At 34.5% G+C, this 26594-nt stretch overlaps 1 protein-coding gene across 15 annotated transcripts in view; it reads right to left on the bottom strand.

Moving 5' to 3' along the window:
- The window catches only part of USP34 (ubiquitin specific peptidase 34), a 231411-nt gene that overhangs the window by 47248 nt on the left and 157569 nt on the right, over positions 1–26594 (bottom strand). For all 15 annotated transcript variants that reach the window (XM_089923127.1, XM_022597181.3, XM_089923126.1 and 12 more), the window contains 15 exons: positions 23882–23922; positions 23618–23742; positions 22361–22513; positions 21272–21376; positions 19016–19071; positions 18798–18918; positions 10934–11117; positions 10333–10493; positions 7281–7346; positions 5589–5735; positions 5443–5499; positions 5273–5350; positions 4802–4896; positions 3081–3253; positions 272–425 (listed from right to left, as the gene is read on the bottom strand). In XM_089923127.1, coding sequence (XP_089779253.1) covers positions 272–425; positions 3081–3253; positions 4802–4896; positions 5273–5350; positions 5443–5499; positions 5589–5735; positions 7281–7346; positions 10333–10493; positions 10934–11117; positions 18798–18918; positions 19016–19071; positions 21272–21376; positions 22361–22513; positions 23618–23742; positions 23882–23922 — 1716 coding nt within the window. The remainder of the gene's footprint in view (positions 1–271; positions 426–3080; positions 3254–4801; positions 4897–5272; positions 5351–5442; positions 5500–5588; positions 5736–7280; positions 7347–10332; positions 10494–10933; positions 11118–18797; positions 18919–19015; positions 19072–21271; positions 21377–22360; positions 22514–23617; positions 23743–23881; positions 23923–26594) is intronic.

The following is a 26594-nucleotide window of genomic DNA, read 5'->3' as shown; positions in this document are numbered from 1 at the left end:
CAAAACTTTGAGTGTGTTCATTTTTCTTAGGCGAGAATTTATCAAATTCTCAAAAGAGTCTGGAGATGTATAAAGTTTAAGGATGGATTCATATTGTCTTTTGAAAGCTTTCATTTAAACATTTTATGTGCCCCCTTTCCCAACTATAAAGTTTTTAGAAAACTAAAATCCGAAAACGTATCTCAAGAAGAAAACTATCATAAGCTTATATTTTAAAAACAGAAGAAAAAAGATTTTTTTAAATCCCAAGAATAAAATATTTAAAACTCACCATTTATTGTTTTTATAAGCATGTGGATTGACTATATCTCTAATGAAGCTGTAATAGTGTCCACCATCTGCTGTTCCTGTGTGAACAGTCACTCCTATCAAGTCATACTCATAGCTCTCTGTGTCTTTTGAATGATCACTGACTTCCTTAAAACCTGGAATGATTTACATAAAATAATGGCAATAATTTTGAAAACTGCACACAGTGACATCTTAGAATCACTTTATATACTAAACTTTATGCACAGAAATAGGCACAGATACTTTATATATTCAAATAGGTACAAAACAATCCTATATGCTAGTCATTCACCATTCATAGCCTACAATTTTAAGGAGCATTTATACAAATCACTGGAAAAACCACCATGTGTCAGTGCATAACTAGGGACAATCTCCATGTAATATGTAAATGTAGAATATATTCTTTTTGCTTAATCTGGCTCTTCCTTTTGAAATAGATAAATCTGAATGAAGCATTTTGTATTACCTTTATTAGGAGCAGGCAAACGCAAGATCTGAAAAGTATTAACATATTTATGCCTGTTAGTCTCATGCTAAGGAAAATGGAGCATTGTACTGGAAGCATGCTTCCAACTGTTTTCCCAGTTAATAGAAAACACTGTGTATTAGGAGCTTTATGTAGACAGAAACAAAATAAACAAAACATATACTTCCCACCCACAGAGATTTCAATTTGAAAAGTTATTACAAGAGATATTAAGAAAAAACTCCAGAAGATGTATGATTTACGATCTGTATTTCCATCATCACAAAAGGAAAGGTATAATCAGAAGCAAATAAGTGAGAGCAGATTTAGTTAACCTGAGTGCACAGTCTAACCTGAAAATTGAAGCAACAATTAGGTGAAGAGGAGGAAATGGCTGAGTGTCAGAGCAGTGACTGAGGAGTTTGGATGTACTAGAATCTGACGCTGAAGGCATCACTTGTGGCTTAATAAATTCCTTTATCTTGGCATAAATTTTTGCTATTTCCACACATGGAGACATTATGAAAAATACAGTGAAGCAGTTACTACGCAGTCTTGCTATAATTTTACAAATGGTTTGAAAATGTTCTAAAAAGTAGGATGTATATATACAATGCCAACTTCTTAACCTTGTCTCTATTTTCAAACTTACCTCTTCTGCCTCATTTCCTGTAACTTCTAAATATACTGCAATTCTAACTTTAAAGTCCCCTCCCTTAACCCTGTATCACCTCACAGCCACAGTCACCATCCTCTCTCTTCAAAGAAAGATATGTTCTTCTCTTGAAAGAGTAGCCCACACTCATTGTTTATACCTCTCAGCTCCCATTCAGTGAGAGTAAAACATTTACTGGATGCTCATTAAGTGCCCGGCAATGCAGTATAAAGATTAAAATATGGTTCTCTTTCTTATATCTTATAATATGGTGGCTCTTCAAATCTTAAAAATTTACATCAGCATAACTTTCTATACAAACAAAACACTGCCAGGACTCTTATGTAAAATGGAACTTCTCTTGGCTAAAGAAGAATGGAAAAGGTATGAGCTGGCCCTATTCTGCTTTCTTCTCTCCTCTCACCTATTTCCATTCCTCATCATGGTCCTTGGGACATACACACAGATGTTCGAAAATCACTGGTCTTATGGACGTAATAATAGCAACTTGGAGGTAACTACTTACCAACCAAGTGCCATTTTAAATTCGCTGCAATCCACCTTCCTACTGCAACACCCAAATTAAATTGGTCTGATAACCAGAGATCTTCAACATGTTAGATAATTTTCCCTCATGGTCTCACTGGAACTGTTCCTTTTCTTTATTTAGTATTCAATACTTCTGACCACACTCCCTCCTTCTTGAGATCCTGAAATACTGATCCCACTATTCACCTAACTGATCAAGCCAGAAACCTTTCTTGACTTCTCCTCCTTCCTCTAGTAGTAGACTGACTAAACTGTAAGCTTCATAGGGGCAGAGACCTTGTTCTCTGTTGTCACTATATTCCTATTACTATAATAGAAAATTAAATAGTGGATAGATGTTCAATAACTTTGTTCGATTCACTTATTCATTCAATCATCAAGTTCTACTAACTCTATCGCCATGTGCTTCTCTCCAACCCTACTGGTTGGTATGCTTTCTCATCTGTGCTACTATTACTGTGGTTTACCATAACAGCCTCCCCACACTCCTTTTATCATCCTCTAATCCATTTCTATTGTTATAGTCAGAATAACCTTTTCCAAGATCCCACCTGGTTATCTCAGTTCCCTGCTTAAAATTTTCCAATGGTTTCACATTGAAATAAAGATCAAAATTATTAACATGGCTTACAAAAAAACTGATCTGGCTGCCACCCTTTTGCCTATCTCATCAACCCCCTAATCAGCCCCCTGCCCTCCACTAGAGTTTCTCCACTCCTCTCACTCTAGCTCTTACTCAGGCTCTGCTTAAATGTCACCTTCTCCTGAAAGCCCTCCCTGATTCCCCTCAATCTGTGATACATTCACTATTTGACAACACTTCATGTTTATAATTCCTTGTTTAATATATGCCATGCCCAATAGACTTAAGTTCTTCAAGGGCAGGAACCATGTTTATCTCATTCACTTGGAAAGGTGCCTAGAACACACTCCTAGTAGATACAAAACGTTTATGGGCCAACTGACTGAATATGCCATATTGTCTTTCAAAATATTCTCCTTTATAAGATTCAGTTTGATTTTGTTAAATGTGTAGTTGATTACAACTTTATAAATATGACTATCTTGTCATGAGGACTTACAATAAACATAGGCAAGAGAAAGATTTTCCATTACCTTCTTTCCTGTCACTCTTTCGCATAAGAAAATCTTCTGTATAGGGTGTCATATCCAAACGTAATGGGAAGGAAAAATGTGTGTTCACTTTCTCTTTCATCATTGTGACCATGTTAAATGTATACCTCATAGTATTGAAACTCAGAATCCGAGGCAATTTCTTAAAACATGCTCTGAAAGACAAGAACAAAATTTGTTAAAAATTATCTTTCAGAAGTACTCTAGCTATTATCAATTACATTTACACTACACTTATTTCAATATTCAATTCAGAGTAAATAATAAATAGTACTCTAAATCATGCTCTTATTAAATCTATCAATCAATCAACCTATCTATCTATCTATCTATCCCCCTCTTACATGACTTTTTCCATTCTGAAAGGACTTTCCTGTGTCTAGAGAGGAAAACAAATGAAAAACCTACAGGGGACTATGGTATATGCCATGATGAAGCTATGAAAGGTGCTACGGAAGCATAAAAAGGAGTCACATCATATTTCAAAGGCAAGGAGGTTTTTGGTTCAGAGTTTTCTTTTCCACCTTAAATAAGCATTTTTTTTTGTACAGCAGAATTGCAAAGCCTGACTGTATCATTTACTAGATATATGACCCTAAAAAAGCTACTTAAACTCTCAGAGCTTAATTCCTGATTTGTAAATGGAAGTTAAGGTACCTACTCCCTACTACTTTTAGAATGCTGCCTGGCAAACAGCGTTCAACGAGTGTTGCCTCATATTACAGCCACAACAATAACATTACCTAATGGATTACCTAAATCATATGGTATGACTTACTGCTAGTTCAGGTTTAAAAAAACTTTTTTTCAGTTTAAACAAAATATACTTAAAAACTTGGATTTATGAAAAATATGAATTTCAGGGAATAATTCTTCAGTGTATATAGGATTTATAACAAAATTTGTTTAAAGCAAGAGCTTAGTTTCTCTTTTAAATAGGAAATTTAGGGAGTTGAGGAAGGTAAGGGAAAGATGTCACAAGCAGATGGAATAAGAAGTCTAAAAATTCATGATTATTGTTTATTTGGGAGACTGGTAAATGATGAGGTTACAAAGTATAAAGAAGTCAAGATACGAAGGGCCTTGTGTGTAATGTTAGAGTAGGAACTTTACTCTGACAGCTAAGAATCACTAAAGGACTTGTGGAGGGCAGTGAAACCATGCATTAAGATGTAAACAGATCTGAAGAGATGACCTGAATCTAACCAGACTACTTCTCTGCCTTTGTAGTTCCTAGCAACGAACTACATAAGATGCTCTTTTAATCTAATTTCAATGTTCATCGGTAGGACTGAAACATCTTTACCCAACCAACTACTCTGTCCTAAACCAAGCATCTTATGGCTGGCTCTTAAGAAAAAAAATCTCTCACTTTACAGATTCAGAGGTCTTCAGTTCATGAGTAGACTCTTTATCATGCCCCACTGAGTGCACGGCAGAGAGCTAAGCAATCATATAGACCTTGGTAAGTATTTGCTTAATAAAAAGGAAAAAAAAAAATCTGAAAAGATTTAAGAGTGCCTGAAAGTTTACTTGCATAACTGAATGAAAAATTGCTGCATAAGAGTGAGTTCCAAGCAGCTGACCATAAGCTTAATCACATAATTTTCATAAAAGTTTAACATTAATTTATCCTAAGTTTGTGTTTTACTTCTATTTGATGATTTATCAAGATGACGAAAATTACGTTTCAAAAAGCATACCTTTTTTCAGCTCGTACTTTCTTCCCGCAATGAGAACAAGTATACATGTTGTCACCTTCTAAAGTATCTTTAATAGTAACTTCATCAAGAGATTCCTGTGTATAAAACCACACTTAAGAGTTTCACATTATTGTTTACAGCATGCAAAAATACAAAAAGCATTAATTACAATTTGGGCAGAATGCACAGAGGAAAACATTTTTTTAAAAAAGCGAACACTTAAATTTAGTAAAAATATTGACAAGGTGCTCTGAATCTTACTACATTTAAAAAAAACTCAAGTATTTAAATTTTGATTGGGAAAAATCAGCTTTGTGATCTACCTTTAATTTTTATTTGAGTAGCATCACAAGAAGAAAATAGGTGAAAATGTGAAAGTTAATTTTCTCCTAAGGTAACAAACATAAGCCTGCTATACACAAATAGTTAAAAGCAGAAAAAAAAATTAAAAATATATACAACATTACTCACATAAATGTTCTTCATATCAGCCACCTGGCACCTCACGGTGTAAAACTCTTCAGCTGTCTGACTAACATGTTCACAATCCTAGTCAATCAATAGCCAAAAATTGGTAAATTATAATAAGCTAAAATATACATTAAGATTTCCAAAAAGCAAAGAATAGGGAGAATACTTACCAAGGATACAACATTGTTTGTAATTACACCTCCAAACAAACTTTTGACAGTATTTTTCTTTAAAAAAAATATAAACGAAAGTTAGTAATTTAAAATTAAGCAAATCTGTAAAAATTTCCAAGAAACTTGAGTGTTCTGGTACTAACCAGTTCTGGAGACATTTCTTCAATTTTAGTAATCAGATCAGTAAAAAACTCAGTCATATCTTTCTGCTCCCCAGTGTTCAGAGGCTGCTTATCCATGGTGTATGTTTTACAAAAGGGTCTAGGATTATATGCTTTGCATTCACTCTCCTATGAAAGAAAAGGCAGGTGGTGAGGAGGAGGATTATAAAACAATCAAATAAATCTAGATCTCAAATAAAAATTATCACAAGGTTATTGAATGAACAACAAAGAAACAGGTAGTAAATCTACAAAGAAATTATGAAAATGCTCTCTTCTATTTCATTTCTGTTTGATTCTCATTGCCTTTTCAGTTTAATAGTCTCGGTGCCAGAAGATGGTTAAATGACCGTAAGTTAAGAAATTTTTATTTTTTAAGCCTAGGAATTTCTAGGAAGAAATTTGGGATTCAAAGGATGGAGGTTTGTATTGTGAAGCATAAAATACAAAGCCTTTGCAGGGTGCATAAGTTCTCCTATCAACTGAACCTTGGTTTAGTAGTAGTTTAAAATAGCAGTAAAAGTGCTTTGCCAGTTCAAATAGCATGCTCCAACTCTGTTAAAAGGAGATTATAAGTGGAATCAAGGGATAACTAACAAACCTTTTTATTTTGTTAAAAATCTCATTTATGGGCTTCCCTGGTGGCGCAGTGGTTCAGAGTCCGCCTGCCGATGCAGGGGACACGGGTTCGTGCCCTGGTCCGGGAAGATCCCACATGCCGCGGAGCGGCTGGGCCCGTGAGCCATGGCCGCTGAGCCTGCGCATCTGGAGCCTGTGCTCCGCAACGGGAGAGGCCATAACAGTGAGAGGCCCGCGTACCGCAAAAAAAAAAAAAAAAAATCTCATTTATTAAGTCTCATAAGCTGAAATACATGGTTTGAAAAAAATATGGTAAGATCTTTGTCCTCCAAATTCTAATAGGTGAGATAAGTAACATTCAATACAAGTGCTGGTACAACAGAATTATGGTGACATGGAGATACTCTGTGGAATTTTTGGTCTCTTAGAGGACAGACTTTCTCAAAAAAACCAAGTTGATTCCTGAAGGATGAGAAATGGAAGAAAATGGAGAAGAGTACTATTGGAAGAGTGCCACAGGCAGTAGAAGCAGCATAAATAACTGCACAAGCGATGAAGCAAAAGGGTGACGGGCTTCAAAAGGCTTACAGTTACTACAGGGTGAGGCTGGATGTGGGAAGGGATAAGAAAGGAGGTTGAAGGGAAGGGGCAGAATCACAGGGGATGTGTGCCATCCTGACTGAACCTGAATACTATTCTTTTCATAATAAAGAGTTTTAACTAGGGGAGTAATAATATTAAGATTTGTTATTTTTTAAAGATTAATTACTTTTATAGTTTTGGGGGTGGAAATTAAGAAGGACAAAGAAAAATCAGTTGGAAAACCCTAAGACTAAGGGGGGAGGTGTGACCTTCTGATGAAAAATGGATCAGATACAAGAAATTCTTCAAAGGATAAATTAACAAAATGTAGATGACTGAAATATGACAGTTAAAATTCACTATGACAAAGAGCATCAGCAACTGACGAAGTCAATTGGAAAAATAAGAGTATATGGTCAGGACAGGCCAATACAAATGAACTCCAATTAACGTTTTCACCTTTGGTCAATGGGTATATCTAATTAGTTTTCCATACCCAATTCTCAAACATACCATTAAATATGTAAACATTTTTTGAAGCTCCAGGAGAGTGGTCTTGTGCTTCATATCTTCGGAATACTGTAAATTAAGAAAAAACTTTCCATTAAGACATATTGATAATGGTAAATTAGACATTCTAGAAAAGAAAGTATTACAATGTGCTTAACACTGTTTTCATTCTTTTAGCCATATGTAGGAAAAGCACAGTATTTTTTCGTTAACAATTTTAGCATTTTAAAAATTGGAGTACTTTGTTCATTATACAAATATGGCTATCACTATTATGTAAGGAAACTGAATAAAGAGATCTTAAAACTGCTTTCCAGATCAGCACTTTTTGGTTCAATGCTGAACAGAAGCATTTACAAGTTGGCGATTTTGCAAGAACAGAAAACACCTTTTCCACAAATAAATCCACACATTAAAGAGTATATTATATTAACAAATGACATCTCACCCTCATCTAGTCATATCTTTATTTTTTTCTAGAGCAGCAGATCCTTAACACTGCAGGGTACTACTGGCCAAGATCTTTTAAAGTCCTCTAAATATTCAAGGACATTAATTGAGATTCAAATTTTGAAGAAGTGGATGAATCTTGAAGACATTATGCTAAGTGAAATAAGCCAGTCACAAAGGGGCTAATATTGTATCATTCCACTTATATGAGGTACCTTGAGTAGTCAAATTCATAGACACAGGAAGTAGAATAATGGCTGCAAGGGGTATGGGTGAAGGGAGAATGGGGAGTAAAGTATCTAATGGGTACAGTTTCACCTGGAGGAGGTGAAAAAATTCTGGAGATTGATGGTGGTGATGGTTGCAATCTGAGTATACTTAATACCGCAGAACTGTACACTTATACATGGTTAATAGGATAAATTTTACATTGTGTATATTTTACCACAAGTAAAATACATGTAGTTTCTTTAATCTCTCTGTGAAAAATCAGAAAAGAAAATAATTCTATTCTGTAAGAATTCCTTATGTAGAGACAAGTCTAAATTTAGTTTTTAACCAAAAATACCATTTCTGAGACTCATTCACAGTTAGCACATCTGATTGTTTTTTCTGTTGCTACACATTAATTCCTGACAGTGCTAATGGCTAAAAGATGATCATTAAATATAAGGAAGAGAAACTACAAATTGTGGTCAAGTCACCACCTAAAAAAGAAAATCACTGAATACATGCTTCTTTGATAAGTAGTTCTATAAAATTATACAGATGGGGGCAACCAAATTTAGTCACAAAAATTTCCACATGCTAAATGAAATCAATTATTCAACTATTTCTAACAGTCAGTTAGATGATCAACTTAAAAATATCAATTTAACTAAAGCCAAAAAACAAACCCACTTGAGTATACTGAGTATGCTTTAGAGACCCTGAAGCATAACTTAAACGTAGTAAGGATTCAGTGAAGATAAATAAAGAATTGCAATACTTTGTAAGGGGGGAAAAAATGCAAGGACATCCAGATGACATGATGGAAGAAAATAAAAACCCAAGTGCAAGCATAAAGAAAGTCTGCCAGGGCTTCCCTGGTGGCACAGTGGTTAAGAATCCGCCTGCCAATGCAGGGGACACGGGTTCGAGCCCTGGTCTGGGAAGATCCCATATGCCGCCGAGCAACTAAGTCTGTGTGCCACAACTACTGAGCCTGTGCTCTAGAGCCCGCGAGCCACAACTACTGAAGCCCGTGCGCCTACAGCCTGTGCCCTGCAACAAGAGAAGCCACTGCAATGAGAAGCCCATGCACCGCAACGAAGAGTAGCCCCGGCTCACTGCAACTAGAGAAAGCCTGCATGCAGCAACGAAGACCCAATGCAGCCAAAAATAAATAAATAAAATAAATTTATTTTTTAAAAAAAAGGCTGCCAAAAAATTGTAAAAGCAGTGCAGAAGGCAAACTAAAAGATAGCCCATGGTAAACAAAAAATGAAAACTACAATGCACAAGTTAACAAAAATAACATAAGCAAAGCCTACTCAAATATACTAGGCCACAAATTTACTTTAGGATACATAAGTTCAGTGATTCTGGTACTAATTTCCTACTTTATTTTAGGCTTTGCTTATTTTCTATATAATTAAAATTTGCATTTATTTTTACTGAAAATATCGTGTTCATTTGATACACTGAGTGTGTATATTCTACAACTGTGTTTTCCTTTGATAATTAAAGAAATTATACTACAGTGTTTGGAGTAATCAATTGAAATTTATTTTTAACTGCATTGGGTCTTTGCTGCTGTGCGTGGGCTTTCTCTAGTTGCAGCGAGTGGGAGCTACTCTTTGTTTTGGTCCGCGGGCTTCTAATTGCAGTGACTTCTCCTGTGGCGGAGCATGGGCTCTAGGCGTGTGAGCTTCAGCAGTTGTGGCAAACGGGCCCTAGAGCGCAGGCTCAGTATTTGTGGCGCAAGGGCTTAGTCGCTCTGCGGCATGTAGGATCTTCCCGGACCAGGGCTCGAACTCGTGTCCCTTGCAATGGCAGGTGGATTCTTAACCACTGCACCACCAGGGAAGCCCAAAGTTTGTCAATTTTAACTCAAATTATTTTCTCAAACAATATTTTACTAAACTGAATCAAGATTTATCAACAAATTTTTAAAATTTTGTTTTATAGTTTTAATTTTTTTTTTTTGGCTGTGTTGGGTCTTCACTGCTGCACGCGTGCTTTCTCTAGTTGCAGCGAGTGGGGACTACTCTTCATTGCAGTGTGCAGGCTTCTCAGTGCGGTGGCTTCTCTTGTTGCGGAGCATGGGCTCTAGGCACGCAGGCTTTAGTAGCTGCAGCGCGCGGGCTCAGTAGTTGCGGCATGCAGGCCCTAGAGCACTTGGGCTTCAGTAGTTGTGGCGTGCGGGCTCAGTAGTTGTGGCTCACGGGCTCCAGAGCACACACTCAGAAGTTGCGGTGCACAGGCTTAGTTGCTCCGCGGCATGTGGGATCTTCCTGGACCAGGGATCGAACCCGTGTCCCCTGCATTGGCAGTCGGATTCTTAACCACTGCACCACCAGGGAAGTCTCTATAGTTTTAAGTTTTAAAGTAAGGAAAACTGTACCTTAGCAGTGAAGACAGCCTGTCTTGCCTCGGGTATCATGTAAAGTTGCTGAATAGTAGAAGCCAAGTAACAAGTAGCTCCAAGGTTAGTCAGGCCAACAAATCTACACTCAGCACGGACATCTTCATGAGGCCAGTAGTCCCATTTATAAGGTGCATGAGCTGCTGAAAAAAGAGGGAGGAAAGGATGCCCCCCCCAAACAAACTATTAAACATAATATATTCTGCTTTCATTAACAGCCACTACATCTATTACTTATTTAGTTCATATACATAAAACATGGTAATTTTAAAAATTGGTAAGAACACATAGTAAAACTAATTTATTCCTAAATATTCAAAGGACTGCCAAAACTTGTCTTTACTTGGCACTAAATTATTTAACCCCAAAATGCCAAAGTATTTCACATATCTCTAAAAAGTCCATCACAACTGTTTTTTTCCCAAAAACTGTTTACTTTTTAACTTCAGTATGTCCCAGCAACAACAGTTTATAACGTTAAAATGTATGAATGGGGAATTCTTTCTTTAAATCATGCCCTCCAAAATCTCATTTCTACAAACGAAATTTAGAAAGGTTAAAGGAAAAGAAGAATGCTCACACTGCATGTGTTGTGCCATAACCCAGTTATGTATTAATCTGTAGTTTTCGACAGATCCCTTTACCATCTCCACTAACAAATCATAAGCAGCAGCTCTCGAAGAATGTGATTTGCACTTTGGCTGTTGTCTATCTTTTAGACTAGGCAACAAAAACAGGAGATTGAAGATATCTCTTAAAAATTCCTGGAAAAAAAAAGAAAGACCAAGTATATTATCTAAACTTGGAAATTAACTATATTCCAAATAAAATTAATAAGTTACATAGAATTAAATGGACTATATGAAAATCTACAATTTATTAAAAGACTGTTTAAAAACTTAAAGGAGCATCATATACCATCATCTGAAAGTATTCCCAATGTTCATTTCTCTTAGGGAAAATGGAATGGGAGGAGGAGCTTCACCTTCACTCTTCTCTCCCTCTTGATACCTTATACCTCATTCTTAGAGTCACATCTACAATGCTATTATTTTCCACTCCATTCAGTGACCAAACGTGTTAGTTCAGGACTCATTACTCTCTATCTTGAATGCCTCTGCATTTACTTAAGTTTCTCCTTACTTCACTCTAATAATTAAAATAGCAGTAGCAGCCAAAGCAGCAATGTACCCATAATGAGCACTTAGAAGTGCCAGATACTATTCAAAGGCCTCAAAACAAAACAAACAAAAAAGGTTAAGCATCTTGCCTGGAGTCAGATTTGGCAGGTGTTATACTAAGGATTTAAAACACCAAGCTCTTAACTTCAATACCAGTGAAGTTCAAACTGAGATGCAAAGCTTTACCATTCTAGATATACTTTTCCCTAAATTTAATCTGCCTGAGAAAGGGCCACATTTCCCACTTGTTCTTTAATTGGTCCTTTGCTACTATTCCAAAGGAAGTTATCTCCCTCACCCATCTCAATCGCAAGTAGTACAAAGGTATATCGTTCTGGGGTATAGAACCTCCTGGGGTACTGTATAGAAAAGAGGTAATATTGTTAAGACCGAGACTCTGCTATCCTTAGAAAGGCTACATTGTAAAGTTGGCTCCTGGCTGTCACCTGAACACCTGAATGGTCAACAGTTCCCTCCTCTGTTATAAAACTTTCCGTAAGTGATAAAAGTGGCTCACTGTACCAATCTGTATTTCGTTTATGCAGAATACCTGCTTTCTATCTGGGAGTCTGGAATTTCATTGACTGTGGTCAGTTATGCAGGTACTATGTGCCTACATGACCCACCCCCTGATAAAACCCTGGACTCCTAGGCTGAAGAGAGCATCCCTGGTAGACAACACCTCACACATGTTGTCACACTCATTGCTGGGGGAATTAAGCACGACCTATGTAACCCCACTGAGAGGGGACTCTCAGAAGGGCGTACCTCATTTCACCACACTTGGCCCCATGCTTTTTCTTTTGCTGATTTCATTTTCTATTATTTTGCTGTAATAAAACTTTGTCATGGATACAATTACACGCTGAGTCTTTGAGTCCTTCCAGTGAATCAGTGAATCTGGGAGCGGTCTAGGGAATCTCTGACACAGGTACCAAATGAAGGACAATTCAGAATATTTTCCCATTAATGACCTCACCTCCTCCATCTCACTACTGTCAAAGAAAGTACAGTGCATAGTTCCTGACTTGGCAAAGAAAGGTACGTTTGGCTAAGAAATACTGAAGGTGAATAGAGGCTTATTTTATATAGTTGACAGACTGACAGTAAGATTACGTCTTGTCTATTCTATAATTCAGAGGTGAGATGACTGTCTTGGAGACACAGAGTAACATATTTACATGAACTGGAAAATAAAGTCACTCACTCAAACAGAAATAGAATTAGCAAATAACTAGTTTAACAATGAACTATCTTTGCTAATCAGTTTAGATCTAGAAAACTGAATGAGCTAAATAACCATAGCTCCAAAGTTTTGACAAAATATATTTAAAGCCTGTGATAAAAATATTTTATTGAAACATTAGGATTGGTAAAAGCTTGCTGAAATGAACAATATTTTTATTTTCCTCACTCTGAGTTCACCAGGAAAGCAGGTGTCCTTAAGTGAAAGAGTAACATATATATTAACATATCCATTTGATAAATAATGGTACAGCCATTTTAGTATACTTCACAGAAAGAAGAACCTCAAACTGATACCTGAGAGAATATTAAAAATAATTTCTGATGATAGTGTGATCTTTGACATGTAATTCAGAAGAAATTCAAAGAGTTAAATAACGCTGTTAAAACAGAACATTCCTACTGTAAACAGTATGTAAACACGGTTTCTCACTGTGGTTTCTCACTGTAAAACAATGTTTCTCACAACTTCTATCTACAGAAATATAAAGTAGGAAGAGAATGAATACATGGTCATTCTAGCTTAATAAGGAATATCCATCTACAACTATATGAATTAATTTTAAAAGCCACATACCCTTCTTGTTAATGCATAATTTCAATAAAATTTCATTTTTAATGTTTCATACTTACTTGGCAAAATTCAAAGTCTATTTACATTGCTTTGATTGCCCATGTCCAAATACATGTAATGTAATGATAATTAAATATGGAAGAAATTTAAGACAACATCATGTAGTCACAGGAAATAACTATTTTTATCAATTTCAACAATACTCTGGAAGCTAGGATAAACTGTACAATGCAGGAATTGTAGCCAATATTTTATAATGACTATAAATGGAGTATAACTTTTATGTATTTTTTTCTGTAAGTGCTATATTTTAAAGATCTTTCTGGACTCATTGTTCTCAACCAAAGCAAATAAATTTTAATGTTTTTTTTTCCTTTCTCTTCTTTTCTAAATGGAGTATAACTTTTAAAAATTGTGAATCACTATGATGTTCACCTGTAACTTATATATTCTACATCAACTTCAATTTAAAAAAATACTTAAACTTGAAAAAAATCTAGAAATTTCTTAAAATTAAAAAATCTGTTGACAGGACACCTAGGTTTTCCAAAATTCTTTAAAGAATATGTGAGCAATAAATGTTTGAAGACCACTTCAAAAAAAGTTTGAAAAAGTATGCTGCCTCTCAATCTATTACTAGATTTATTCTGTTAAAGCATATTTCTGACATTATTTGATCAAAAACTTGAAAGGCCCCCCTTTTAAATTATAAAAATAATACTTTTATTTTACTGTACATATAAAAATAACCTCCTGGGGCTTCCTTGGTGGCGCAGTGGTTGAGAGTCCACCTGCCGATGCAGGGGACACGGGTTCGTGCCCCGGTCCGGGAAGATCCCACATGCCGCGGAGTGACTAGGCCCGTGAGCCATGGCCGCTGAGCCTGTGTGTCTGGAGCCTGTACTCCGCAACGGGAGAGGCCACAACAGTGAGAGGCCCGTACCGCAAAAAAAAAAAAACAAAACAAACAAACAAACAAAACCTCCTGTGACCACAACAGATGGCCACCTAGTTTCCCCAAATTACCTCCTCTATATTTCCTCAAGCTCAAGCCAAACTGAACTTATCATTCAATAACCTGCACATATTCAGTGGTTTCCTAGGACTGATTTTTCATTCATACTCCTTTTGTGACTTAAATGTTTCCCTTACTTTTCTACTTAAGGACTTTATCCTGGTTACAAAAGCTTTATCTTCCTCAAAGACTTTCCTAATCCCATCAATGCTATCTGATCTTCCATACCTCTGATCGTATCCCTTTAATGGCTCTTATTTTTTACCATGAATTACAAATATCATGATATTATTTGTGAAGGTACATACGAATTTTGCATAAGGCAGACTTCTCAATAATTACCTGCTGAACAAATGAACCATTAGATTGTCAGTTCTTAAGAATCAGGACTGAGTCTTAATCATCCATTTGTTCAACATATATTTGCTAGGTACTATACAAGGTAGTAGAAATAAGAGTGGGGTTTATACTCTTAAAGGGGAATTAGAAGAAGGGAAGAGGGAGTAGAAGGGAGGAAGAAGAGGAAAGAGGAAGCAGAGGCAAGGAAGGAGAGGAAGCAGCAGCAGCAGTAGCGGTGGTGATGGTGGTGGTGAGGGAGACTGTATGTGGCCTGGCAAGCCTAAAATATTTACTATAAGTCTCTTTACGGAAAACAGTTACTCCTCGATAAATTCTAGATGAAATTTTTTAAAATTAATAAAGTAAAATATTACAGTAGCACAGGTATTTTTAGTATCTTGGCGATAAGGACGGCTTCTTAATAATACACCAACACCAACTACCTTAAGCACCTGCACTTGGATACCGAATTGACATTTCAAATTTAACATGTCCAAAATAGAACTACTGATTTTGATACCCCATCCCCCCAATCTTATCTATCCTAAATTTTCCCTTTCTTAGTAAATGGCATTATCATTCACTTAGTTTCTCAGGCTTAAAATTGAGAAGTCATTCTTGATTAGTTTCTCTCTCTCCCACCTCATAATCTTCTCAAAATTTAAGTCTTGTGAACTCTATCTTCAATAAATATCCTAAGTCCAACCACTTTTCATCATCGTCCCTCTGCAAAACTTCTTAACTGGACCCCTAACCCTCACACTTGCCTTCCTAGTTCTCTACCTGTAGTCTAGATCTCCCCCTAGAACATGAGTAAAGCTTTGAAAATGTTAATTCAGACCACATACCTCTCCTGCAAAAAAGCTTCTAAAGGTTTCTGATCTCACCAAAAACACAATGGGAAACTAAAGTTTTGACTACACAAACATTAAAACCTTCTCAATAAACAACTATTAGTAAACAGTAAAAACAACTATTATTTAACACTGTTCTGGAGGTTCTAGACAAAATTAGGTGAAAGAACAGAGAGAGTTAAGACTTAAAAATGAAGGAGTAAAAAAATTACTCGAAGACAATAAACTAAAAACAAATGAAAAATCAAAGACAATACTGAAGATAAACACAAAGACAACTGAGAAAAAAATTCTACAAACAGTAAGTGAACTTAAGGTGGCCTGCAACAAATTCACACACAAAAATCCTTACTCCACATAAACAACTCATCAGAAAACAAAATAGAAGAGTGCATTTATGATACCTAACAAAGAAAATCCCTAGGAACAACCTTATTTAAAAATTCCTAAAATTCAAATTCTAAATGAAAACATTAAATTGAAAAACACAACACTGGTCTTCTATAAATAAGAAGACAAATCCTGTTCTTGTATAGGCAATTTAATATAATTTCAATTTTTCTATATCAATCCATAAATTTAACACAACCCCAATTTAAAAAGTATCCGAATTTTAATTTTTGAAAGAATGAGACACACTGATTCTAAAGTTTGTGTGGAAAAATAAACAACCGGGACAATTCTGAAAAGGAGTAATAATGAAGATGGACCATCTCTACAAGATATTAACTAAAAACTGTGAATCTACTTAGTTAGGATATGGTATTGGTGAATGAATAGATCTGTAGAGTGAAAAAGAAAGTCCAGAAATAAATCCAAGTACATATGCCAATTTCCTCCATACAAAAATTCTACAAATTATCAAGAAAAGGACCATGTATATACATGAAAGGAAAATGAGGACAGGATTTGAGCAGGTCAGAGAAAACATAATACAAATAAATGGCTTTCAAACACATGAAAAGAAGCTCAACCTTACTCATACTTACAAAAAAATGAAAAATAAAACTAAGAGAATGGTTTCCACTTATCAGACTAGCAGAAATTAAATTTGATAATACACTGGGTTGGTAGGAATGTGGGAAAATTGGCACTTGGTTCACAGACATTGTAGGTGGGACCATAAATCAGTTCAGCCTCCACAGAGAGCATCATGGTTATTCTGACCAAAATCACAAAGGTACATACCTCGTAAACCAGCTTCTATTTCTAGAATTTTTTCCTACAGATTTCCTAAATGATGGATGTATAAACATTTTCCCTGCAACATCACTTATAGTAGTGTAAGGTAATGCTCAACATTAGGAAGCTAGTTAGATATATCACATCTTTCCAGAAAAAGAATATTATGCAGTTGTTACAAAGAATGAATTAACTCTATATATACTGATATGGAGAATCTATAAGGTAGGTGAAAAAAGCATATTACAGAACAGTGTATTTAAGGTTTTAACACCTGCAGACAGTATTGCTTAGTGGTTAGAAGCTTGGTCAAGTAAAGAGTCTTGAGTGTCCTCAGTGAAGCAAGTTGTTTAACCTGTCTATGCCTTAGTTTCATCATCTGTCAAAATGGCGTCTAATGACAGTATCTACCTCACAAGGGCTCAAAAATTTTGCCTAAGATATCAGTTGTATAAATCAATAAACAAAAGAGAGAAGGAAAAAAAACAGGTGGTCTTAAAAAAAATACGAATAATGAAGAAAAAACTTTTGGAAATATTTCCTGCACATATGTGACAGGAAAAGAGTTGATATTTTCAAAATAAAGAACTTTCAAAAATAAGTAAGAAAAATGACAAAAGAATACATGCAGATTATGAACAGAAAATTGCAAGTTAATATAAGTGGACGATACATAAATGAAAAGACACTCATCTTCAACAATAACCAAGGAAATCAAACTAAAATAGTGAGAGTGGCAAAGACCTGTCATGTAAGGAATGTAGGGATGTCTGAGAAAGTGGCATTCTTACACAGTGTGGCTGGGAGTATAAACTGATAGAGCATTTTGTAAATTGATGTATTCTGATTAAAATGAATCAAATTTACTCTTAAGAATTTATATGAGTATACAATGGAACAGGTATACAAAGATGTTCCCTGCAGTTTTTTTTTTTACAGCTACCAACAACATAAATGTCAATAAAGATTAAATTATTTCTCTCTTTATGTATTCAACTTTTTAATGTATTTTCTCTTTTTTGATGGATTCATTTTTAATGAATAACACAAATCACAGAATAGTATTTACATAATATAAATTATATACCTATGTATTTAATATAGCCATAGAAAGTCCTGGAAGGCCATTACCAAAATATCACATGAAATTAAAATATATAGGAATATTTTTGTCAGCAGTACCTAAAAATTTTTTTCTTTCTTTAAAATGACTTTTGCTTTACAATGATATGTTATCAGAAATATTAATACATTTATATTTTGGAATAAAAGTTACATATTGGTTTATATAACGTAAGACTTCAACCAGCAAGACTATAAATAAATCAAGTTATTCCCAGTGAGTGTAATAGAAAAATTTTAAAAGATCCAGGAGAAAACCCACAGAACAGGGCTTTGTGAAATAAGGGTAGTAGCACAGATTTAAGACAGATAAGACTGTCACCTTAAGTTTATCTTAAGAATCCCTGAGCCTATGCTCATGGGGACAATCTTCCATTCTTTTCATTATTCCTGTGTTTCCTAACACAATCAGTAACCTCAAGAAAACAATCCTCCAAACCGTAACTAACTTCCCTTAATGAAGGCAATGACAGAAGTGCCAATGACAGTAAATAATGTAATCTAAAGAGAAATTAGACATTTGTTGGTATAGAGTTATTAGGTGTTATAAAATAGTCAATTATAGATTTTATATCAAATGGGTCTTTAAGAAATGAAACCAGTAAGTACTCTAAAATGACTACTTATTAATTCCATTGTGTTAAGTTACTAATTCAAAATATTCAATTCTATAAAAATCTACAATTAAGCAGAGACTGCCTCTCTATATACAGTCATAGTAATTAAAACTTGTTCTGCATTCTAAAAACAAGACTAAGATTCATATTTCTAGGATTCATCTTATTCAAAGTTCACTGTTCCTGCCAGTAATAAAGTTCTGGTAAACTTCATTTTTGCATGTTTAAGGAAATTTAACATATCCACATACAAGGAAACAATATAAAAAAGTTCAATCTTATTTCATATAAATACTTGGATGTCTTACTACCAACCTGTCCTTCCCTTGAAAATTTAAAGGGTGGTTTGTGTTTAATAACACTTGTTGCAAGCCTTAGGAGTCCTGTAAGCCCATCATCTTCTATATTACCATCCTGATGATCAAGGATCTCCCTGCTACAAAAAAGAATACAAGCAAAACAAGACAGTTCATAAAATTATGTTCTTTATCTTTTCTCAGCAATATAACTGTCAATTTCACATCAAATTTTACCTTCGAATACAGTCAGCTAAATGTCGTGCCAAAGCATCCAGGTCGAGGAGTGTTGTCTTAATACAAAGAGAAAATACAAAATTCAAACACAGATTTTTATGTTCACTATTTCAGATACTATTAAAACAAAAAATCCTTTCCTTTTAAGTAACAAGAATTTGGTTCTCCGAATTCATTAACATGCCAATTAAATTATAAATAATATATAACTATTCTTTACTTATACATGATGTCAATAAAATTATACTTATAAACACATCACTGATAGTCCTTCAAAAAAGAATCAATGAAATATTGGTAATAAATTATGAGTCACGGTAATTTAACGAGAAGACACTAGGTTTGACTTATTTTTTCTTTAACAATTTTACTGAGATGTAATTAACAAATCATACAATTCACCAAGTTTTGTTTCTAATACTACTTTTAGAAATAAACTTAAATGCACAGTTCATTTCAGAGAGCTTTAATTCTCATTATAACTGAGCAACAAAATTAAAACAGATTTTATAAAACAGAACTTAATTTAAGAGGATTCCAGGGAATTTCCTGGCGGTCCAGTGGTGGTTAGGATTCCATGCTTTCACCGCCAAGGGTGCAGGCTCAATCCCTGGTGGGGGAACTAACATCCTACAAGCCACATGGTGTGGCAAAAAAAAAAAAAAGGATTCTCAAAGAAATTCAGATCACTAAGTAGCAAAATTACTTTGACTAGCAAGCAAGAATATTAGATTCATACTTTAAATAGGCAACCACAGGTTTAAAAAAAATCAATGTCTATCTGGAATCAACATTTTATGGATAAAGTCAAATACATTAAGATGTTCGGGGGGGGAGGGAGGACTGGAATTGGTAGTCAAAAGATATAAGATACGTAAGTACTAAGGAGGTAATGCACAACATGATAAATGTAATTAACACTGCTGTATGTTTACACATACATATATATAAAAGTTACTGAGGACTTCCCTGGTGGAACAGTGGTTAAGAATCCACCTGTCAATGCAGGGGACATGGGTTCCCGCCCTGGTCTGGGAAGATCTCACATGCTATGGAGCAACTAAGCCTGTGTGCCACAACTATTGAGCCTGTGCTCTAGAGCCCGCAAGCCACAACTACTGAAGCCCGGGAGCCTAGAGCCTGTGCTCCGCAACAAGAGAAGCCACAACAATGAGAAGCCCGCGCACCACAACAAAGAGTAGCCCCAGCTCGCCACAACCAGAGAAAGCTCATGTGCAGCAACGAAGACCCAACGCAGCCAAAACATAAATTAATAAATTAATTAATTTATAAAAAAAGTTGTTGAGAGAGTAAAGTACCCATCACGAGGAAAAAATATTTTTTTTCCGTTTCTTTAATTTTATATCAATGAGATGATGTTCACTATACTTATTGTGGTAATCATTTCATGATATGTGTAAGTCAAGTCATTATGCTATATACCTTAAACTTACACAGTGCTGTATGCCAATTATAACTCAATAAAACTGAAGAAAAAATTAAAACATGCTCAATATTAATTTTTATAATTATTTCTTAAATGAAAAGTAAAATAAGAATTCAGATGTAAACTGTTCCTTAAAAGTAGGACGTTCAAACACGATAGGATTCTTAAAATATAAAGTGTATATACTGGACTTTGATGGAAATACATGAAAAAAAATGACAGAAAACGTTTCCTAAATATTTAAATGTATCTTTTTCAAGCATTTCTCATTTTTCTGAGATCAATTAGATGTATTTTAGCTTACTAAATTTATAAAAAAATAAAAGTTTTTATGTGGCAAGTTTGTCTTTGAAATAAACTTGTTTTAAGTATTTCTTTGAAGTATCATTTTAGTCTCATATAAGAAAATTAGTAGATCAGCAAACTGACAGTGTTTCTTTAGCTTAAAGTAATTTCTATTTGAATTGCAACTTTATTTTACATTCTCAGAATCCACTTGCTACTACAGAAAGCTGTATATTTAAAGTCTAAATTTCACATTCCAAATAAGATTTTATATCCACAAATCTTACAAGACACAGGAAACTACTTGTAAGTACCAAATGAAGACATTTCAACTAAGATCAGAGTAAAAAGAAGAAAGAAATTAGAGAACAAAAAGGTACGAACAGAGTAGAAAAATTATGACATTTTCAACTCATTACAGATTGATAAAAATGTCCTTAATGATAACGACCTATAAATTCATGAACATACAAGTGCATAATACATCTCTATTAACAAGTTAATGTGTAACTTTCTGAACATACCTGACTAGCATCCTTTATATGTATGTTGTCAACTAATTTGCACAACAACCAAAAATATTCTTTACATCCAGGTTTTAACATTGGTTCTTCTTCATAATCATCTATCTATTAAAAAAAAATTTAAACTTGTGAAAATAGTTTTAAAGGGGAAAATAACTTAAAATTATAATACATTTTAAAAACTACAAGCTTTATAAAAAAAAAATTAAATCCCTACAAACTAAACAGTTTTCAAAATTTAACCCCCCAAAATGGAGAGAATATTCCTAGTGTCTGTAAAATTAGAACAACTATGTATGTAAGTGAATAATAAGAGAACTTTCAAAAAAACAGTACTCTGAAATTCCTTATAACCTACTTGGAAAAGATATGAATAATGTATAATACTAAATAATGTAGTGCCAACTAAAAATTCAATGAAAATGTGGAAACAAAAGAAACCTACAGAAAATGAGTATATATAAATCTACCCACATACAATGGTCTATTATAGTTTTGAAAGCTGAAAAATAAAGAACACATTACATTTCTTACATAGTCAATGACAGACGGTAAATATGGAGAAGAAAAACGTAAATCCTACAATGCATCATATTTCTGGGATTAGTAAAATTTACTTATTAATGGGCCCTGTATTTATTATGGGGTAGAAGGCTTTTATAAGGCTAGTGTTAGTGTATACATGGGAACAAGGAAGAAAGCTGAAAATTCTGAGTATCATAAAGATAAAAATAAAACAACTGTGACTGAATAAGAAGAAAGCTACATTTATGATGTTTCTATCATTCAACTTATTAACACAAGGCTCAGAACCTAGTAAGGACAAATGTTATTTCCAAAACAATATCCATGAGAGATCCCACACAGCTGAACCCAAGGACACAGGATCTACCCCTAGGTGTAACATGGACACAATATGTCACAATGCTGCCACTTTAGGAACTATTACATATAACTACCATCCTCCTGGTGAAAACTACAGATAGTAAACAGGTACTCAAAATTACTTGCAAGGACAATACGACGATAAACTTGGGGCAAATGAAATGGCAGAAATAGAAATTGCTCCTGAACACAGTAAAATCTTACCCTGATAGGTTTGAGTGCTTGAGCATCTGGAAGAAATTTCAGCAATGTTGAAGCAGCCAGTAGCAGAAAAGAGCGATTGATTGAGTCTCCTCCATCCAGCCCTGACAGAGATAACTTATAAAGACCATTGCAAGATTCATGACGGACTGCAGTCTAAATGAAAAAGTTCCAAAGATAGTCTGAGTTAGTATTAAGAAGTTAATCTTAAGGTTAATATGTTGGCAGGAATAACATTAGATGGCTTCTTTAGTAACATGTTTTAAAACACAATGTCCTGATCAACATACTCATGCATCTAAATAATACATGATCAAATGAAGTACCCCAAAGTATACGGTAATATGTAAAAACATTTCAGAAATTCCCAATATGGTCATAAAAGCAAACCAAGTAAATACAAGAACAGACAAATACAAAAAGGATTGAGAAAAGGATATTTATAATAATTTATTTAATGATTAATTAACAGGAAAAATATTGGGTTGGCCAAAAAGTTCGTCTGAGTTTTTCTGTAAGATGCTATGGAAAAACCTGAACAAACTTTTTGGCCAACCCAGTATTTTCAGAACTAGAAGCAACTTGGAAAGTACTTAACCCAAAACATTTTACAGATTTTAGAATCTTGTCCAAGTGTCACAACAGTTACCTGGGACAGAGCCAGAACAAGAATACATATGCATTCAATACAAAGCTAATAATATTAGAAAATGTTCTCTAAAAAAGATATGAATATCGTGGCTAAGTGTATTAGTGTGTTTATACTATTTCATTCAGGAATATGGTGTGAGTAACATCAAGATACGATTGGTGAAAATTATACTGACTTCAGTGTCAACACTGAAATCAAAAGGAAATATATTGTCTCTCTTGCATCTAAGGATACACTCAGAAAAAGTAAAAGAAACTTCTCTAAAATGTAAATTACAATAATAATAATAATTAATAAATAAATAAATAAATGCTGAAATCCTTCTCAACGCTCAGGAAAAAAAACAATTAAAAAAACCCAAAACAAAAGAATCACTGTTAACAAATACTGCAGAAAAAGGCAAATATGAATGCTACAAAATATTTAATGTTCACACTTAAGTGTACATAGCTCAAAACACTCTAGATCTTAAAGGATTATTAAGTACCTTCCAGGCAACAGGATATATTTATGGAATCATGTTCATTTGTTTCCATTAGCTCTTTTTATCATCGACGCTAATAAGAAAAAATATGAAGAGTAGTACTAATCTTCAACCTTTAGCTTACCTCAGGAATAAGGAGAGTCAATTTTTTTAGCCAGTCTTGTAAATGATCACTGTCAGCAAGGCTAGATTTCACTAAAGAACAGCAATGAGCCCAACTCACCAAGAGCCACATTGAATAATGTGAAACTACAGAAAAATTGGAAAAAAAAATTACTATAAAGTCTTGTGCATGATGAAAAAAAAATGTTCATTATTAAAGATATTATATATAGATATAACCAGTCATCCAAATCTTTATTAAAAATTAACTTTGTGGAACCCTTACCTTCATGTCTAGACCTGTGATCAGACTGAGCTTTCAAAACTCTGCAAAGTAAAAACACACCACCAGCAGTAATTAAATTCAGCAACGAACTAAAAATAACTCAATTTCTTACTACATATCCTTTAACTTTCCCTGCCCCCCAAAAGATTAGATTTTATGAAAGCTGCTAATTTATTTTCCTATGGTCTTCATTTTTAATTTAAAGAATCACTGGCAAAATCTTATTATAGCAAACATTAAATGAGTGTTTCAATTTAATAAACAAAATGTGAGTGAATCCCATATTGACTTAAGTGAACTCTCAAAAAGTGCTTAAAGATTTGGTTACTAAAGTGACGTGGCTTACAAAGAGAAAGGTTATAATGGTTTAGAGTCTAAACTTCAGACTCCTAAAAAAAAAAACACCCTTATGCAGTAGTCCTTGGCCTCCTGGAGTTTACAGCCTATCAGGGGAGATAAGATGAATATAAAACAAAAAAGTTAGGACATAAATATATTCTAGGAGCTAGCTGAGTAAAACAGTCAGCACGTACTATTAGAAATGTGAGTTTAATCTTAATCTGTGGCATATGAAATATTCTTTCTGGCTCTAAATGTTATAGCGTCTGAAACGACATTATATTCTACTCTAATAGAAAGATACGACTCACAAAAAGAAAAAAAAAACATACAATGACATAAAATGCCCTTCCTTTTGTATTGTTAATGTCAATTTTCATCAGGAATGGTTAAAAGTAAATTATTGAAAAGTAGAGAAAAATAACTAATTTAATTCTATATTACTTCACCTCTATTTTTTCCCCTTGATACTTGTAGTAACTTCAATGGAAAATGTATTACCTCAATTTAAAGAAAACTAAACATTAAAAACTTTCATTTTAATAAAACCAGCATATAGGGATTTAGTATTCACCTTACAAATAAACTGTTTTTTAAAAAAAAGCACTGATCTCTAGATACCTACTTTGTTATAATTAACAAAACACCTATGAAAATCTGAAAGAGCAAGACTCATCCATATTATTGATTTAAAGTAAAAGGTACTAAAAAGTTAAAACTTATAAATCTAGTATTTGGCCATATTTCATGTTTAACTTTTATCACATTGGTTTCATATATTTAACTTTACCAAGAGCAACCTCCCAATCTACCTTTTAAATATGTAGCATTAGAAGATTTTGATAACAGGCAAAAAGTTCATTTTAGCTATCTTAATTGATACAGACCTCCCAGGACCATATAAACTGAAGGTGGAGGCTTATGAAAAGACAATGGTGCAGGAACAGGAGTCAAAAAAACACAAAGATTGGGGGTGGGGGGTAGGGGGCCCTCACATTACAAAGACTGTAATGAGATCTTAAAGAATGGAACTGGTAGAATAGAAATAAGAACTGTCGCAGTGAACCAGCTTGAACAGCAGCAGCTGGTATCAAACTCGCATATTTTTCGTTGTGTGAGGTTAAGAGTCAAGTGAACATTTCTTAATTCTAAAGAAATAAAAGCAGACCAAAGCAGTCACTGAACTGCCTTGTTAATGAATATATTGTGGCGTGTGGGATAGTGAGGTATATAGAATGTGTGTTAGAACGGGGGTCCCAACCCCCAGTCCACGGACCCATACCAGTCCGCATCCTGTTAGGAACTGGGCCGCACAGCAGGAGGTGAACAGAGAGTGAGCAAAGCTTCATGTGGGGCTCCCCACTGCTCACATTACCGCCTGAACCACCACCCCCCACACACCGGTCTGTAGAAAAATTGTCTTCCATGAAAACGGTCCCTGGTGCCAAAAAGGTTGGGGACTGCTGTGTTAGAGGACAAGGAGGAAGAGTTAAGAATTATTTAACTGGAGAGTCACTGTTACTTGGCGTATAAAATGTATTTTATCATACAAACCAAGGTCATGTTATAGCACTTTCTTTGTTTCCCCACATTATCCATTCATAAGTTTTATAAATAATGAGGTAAGGTGCCTGGCACTGATAATATAATGGTGAGCAAAATCAGATATAGTTCGTATAGAACTATACGTCCAGTGGGGTAGAGCAGATGTTGATCGAGTTATGAATGTGAATTCAACTGAGACAGACACTAAAGAAAGATACATTAAACAAGAAATAATCTTAAAATAATCATGCTACTTATATGCAACCATTGCTTATGAAGGTGACTTTTAAAAGCATCTAAAAACAGATAACTATTAGCCATAAATAACGTTAAGCACTTTGAAATGTGTTTATATTAGCTTTGTAAATCAGTTAACAATGGCAAACTTCAGCCCAAAATAAACACCTACAGAATACAGGACTTGGAAATTAATTCTACACACTTTAACATAATTTATGTGATTATTTGAGGCATACACAGGTCCTCATGTATTAGCAACTATCATTTATACATTATTAAAATTTTGACCATTAAAAAAAAAGTCTCCAATGTAGCCCAAATAAATGAAATCATATTACACGTTTAAACTATATTCTTATACACATATTTCCAGCTTTATCTATTGAGGGCCTAGGAGCAAGGAAACTCTAGGAGCAATGATACTATATTTTGCAGGTTCCCCACCAAAAGGAACTAGGGTTTCTTAAAATAATGCTGATTCAACAACTAAGGCAGGGAAACTGAAAGCCCGGAAGATCTTAAAATGATGGGGGTGGGGGGGGAGTACTCCTCCCCTCCACCCAAATAATGGGGACATAGCCAAAGGACA

Source organism: Delphinapterus leucas, chromosome 13, assembly GCF_059928025.1.
Source record: "Delphinapterus leucas isolate spDelLeu-1000000601 "Yukka" chromosome 13, BTC_Dleu_Yukka2, whole genome shotgun sequence".
Lineage (NCBI taxonomy): Eukaryota > Metazoa > Chordata > Mammalia > Artiodactyla > Monodontidae > Delphinapterus > Delphinapterus leucas.
The sequence above is the reverse complement of the archived record's forward strand: the minus strand, read 5'-3'. Positions and strand labels throughout refer to the sequence as shown.